The sequence below is a fragment of the Eleginops maclovinus genome, chromosome 4 (assembly GCF_036324505.1).
Source record: "Eleginops maclovinus isolate JMC-PN-2008 ecotype Puerto Natales chromosome 4, JC_Emac_rtc_rv5, whole genome shotgun sequence".
NCBI lineage: Eukaryota > Metazoa > Chordata > Actinopteri > Perciformes > Eleginopidae > Eleginops > Eleginops maclovinus.
This window is the reverse complement of record NC_086352.1, coordinates 401,184-402,951: the sequence shown is the minus strand read 5'-3', so window position 1 is coordinate 402,951 and position 1,768 is coordinate 401,184. Positions and strand designations below refer to the sequence as shown.

Sequence of the window (1,768 nt, the reverse complement as noted above, 5' to 3'; positions counted from 1 at the left end):
CCAGATTCACCATGCAGGGCTGCAGGACCAGATTCACCATGCAGGGCTGCAGGCTCTCGATGCAGAGCTGCAGGCTCTCGATGAAGAGCTGCAGGCTAACAATGCAGAGCTGCAGGCTCTCGATGCAGAGCTGCAGGCTCTCGATGAAGAGCTGCAGGCTCTCGATGCAGAGCTGCAGGCTCTCGATGCAGAGCTGCAGGCTCTCGATGAAGAGCTGCAGGCTCTCGATGCAGAGCTGCAGGCTCTCGATGCAGAGCTGCAGGCTCTCGATGAAGAGCTGCAGGCTCTCGATGCAGAGCTGCAGGCTCTCGATGCAGAGCTGCAGGCTAACAATGCAGAGCTGCAGGCTCTCGATGAAGAGCTGCAGGCTCTCGATGCAGAGCTGCAGGCTCTCGATGAAGAGCTGCAGGCTCTCGATGCAGAGCTGCAGGCTCTCGATGCAGAGCTGCAGGCCGAAAGCAACAGAAGGTCACTTTCTCTGGGGCTGCATGCTGAGAGACTCGTGACAGAGTGTTGAAGATCTGCAGCCTCTGTCCTCTGTGGAATCTCCGGCTTTTAGAAAGCTTGTCAGCCAAACCCCCGTTAACACACCAATGACCAGGTGAGCTAACGCTGCATAGAGACTGGTTCCTATCCAGCAGGTCACAGGGCCGTGCAGAGGCTCCACTAACATGTTATTAATGACACACAGAGACGTCACGGTACCGGTATCACATATTATCCAGCCCACTGAAACGGAGCAGCAGTTTAACCTCTAGCTCTTTCCTCATGTTCAGCATGTACTGCCAGATAGAGAGCTTTAATTAATGAGCTGCAGTAAACTACATGTTAGCATTTAAAGCCAAACTTTAGAGGTTATTCTGGTGAGAGTCACTCAGAGTAACTCAGAGTAGTGTAACGCATCACAGTTCAGAGAGTGATGATGTAATGTATTACTTTAAGAAGACAGGAGTAAGGAACAGGTACTGGATTACATGCTGGAAGTACCTTGCCCAACACTGTTCATAATAACTGTTATTGATATCTTAACATTATATTCCTTCAGTCCGCGCTACGCTCTGCTGGACGAGTGTACGAGCGCCGTCAGCATCGACGTGGAGGGACAGATCTTCCAGGCTGCAAAGGATGCTGGGATATCTCTGCTGTCAATCACACACAGACCCTCCCTGTGGTATGCACACACACACACACACACACACACACCTGCGGGGGGCAGCAGAGCCCTAACCCGCTTTAATGTCTCCCCCCCCACAGGAAGTACCACTCCCACCTGCTGCAGTTTGATGGGGAGGGGGGATGGAGATTTGAGCGTCTGGATGCCTCAACCCGCCTGTCTCTGCAGGTCAGTCCCACACAGGCACACACACACGCACACCATTTTCAGCTGCTCAGCTGACCCCGACCCTCTGCTGTAGTTACTGTGGTAACCAGCTGAACAACAGGCCTGAGGCATCATTGTGTGTGTGTGTGTGTGTGTGTGTGTGTGTGTGTGTGTGTGTGTGTGTGTGTGTGTGTGTGTGTGTGTGTGTGTGTGTGTGTGTGTGTGTGTGTGTGTGTGTGTGTGTGTGTGTGTGTGTGTGTGTGTGTGTGTGTCTGGGACTCTGAGGTGATATCTCTAATCTTGATGTTTCAGGAGGAGAAGCAGCGCCTCGAGAATCAGCTGTCCGGAGTTCCCAGAATGCAACAGAGACTGGAGGAGCTGCATGGGCTGCTGCGGGGTGGTGGGGTTGATCTGATGAGCAAGTAAAAGATTGGAACCACATTTCAA

The 1,768-nt window shown here is 52.6% G+C and overlaps 1 protein-coding gene across 1 annotated transcript in view; it reads left to right on the top strand.

Moving 5' to 3' along the window:
* The window catches only part of abcd1 (ATP-binding cassette, sub-family D (ALD), member 1), an 18,941-nt gene extending 17,173 nt beyond the window's left edge, over positions 1-1,768 (top strand). The window contains 3 exon segments of the mRNA XM_063881858.1: positions 1,046-1,171; positions 1,255-1,342; positions 1,634-1,768. Of these exon segments, the coding sequence (XP_063737928.1) occupies positions 1,046-1,171; positions 1,255-1,342; positions 1,634-1,747 (328 nt within the window). The 3' untranslated portion in view covers positions 1,748-1,768.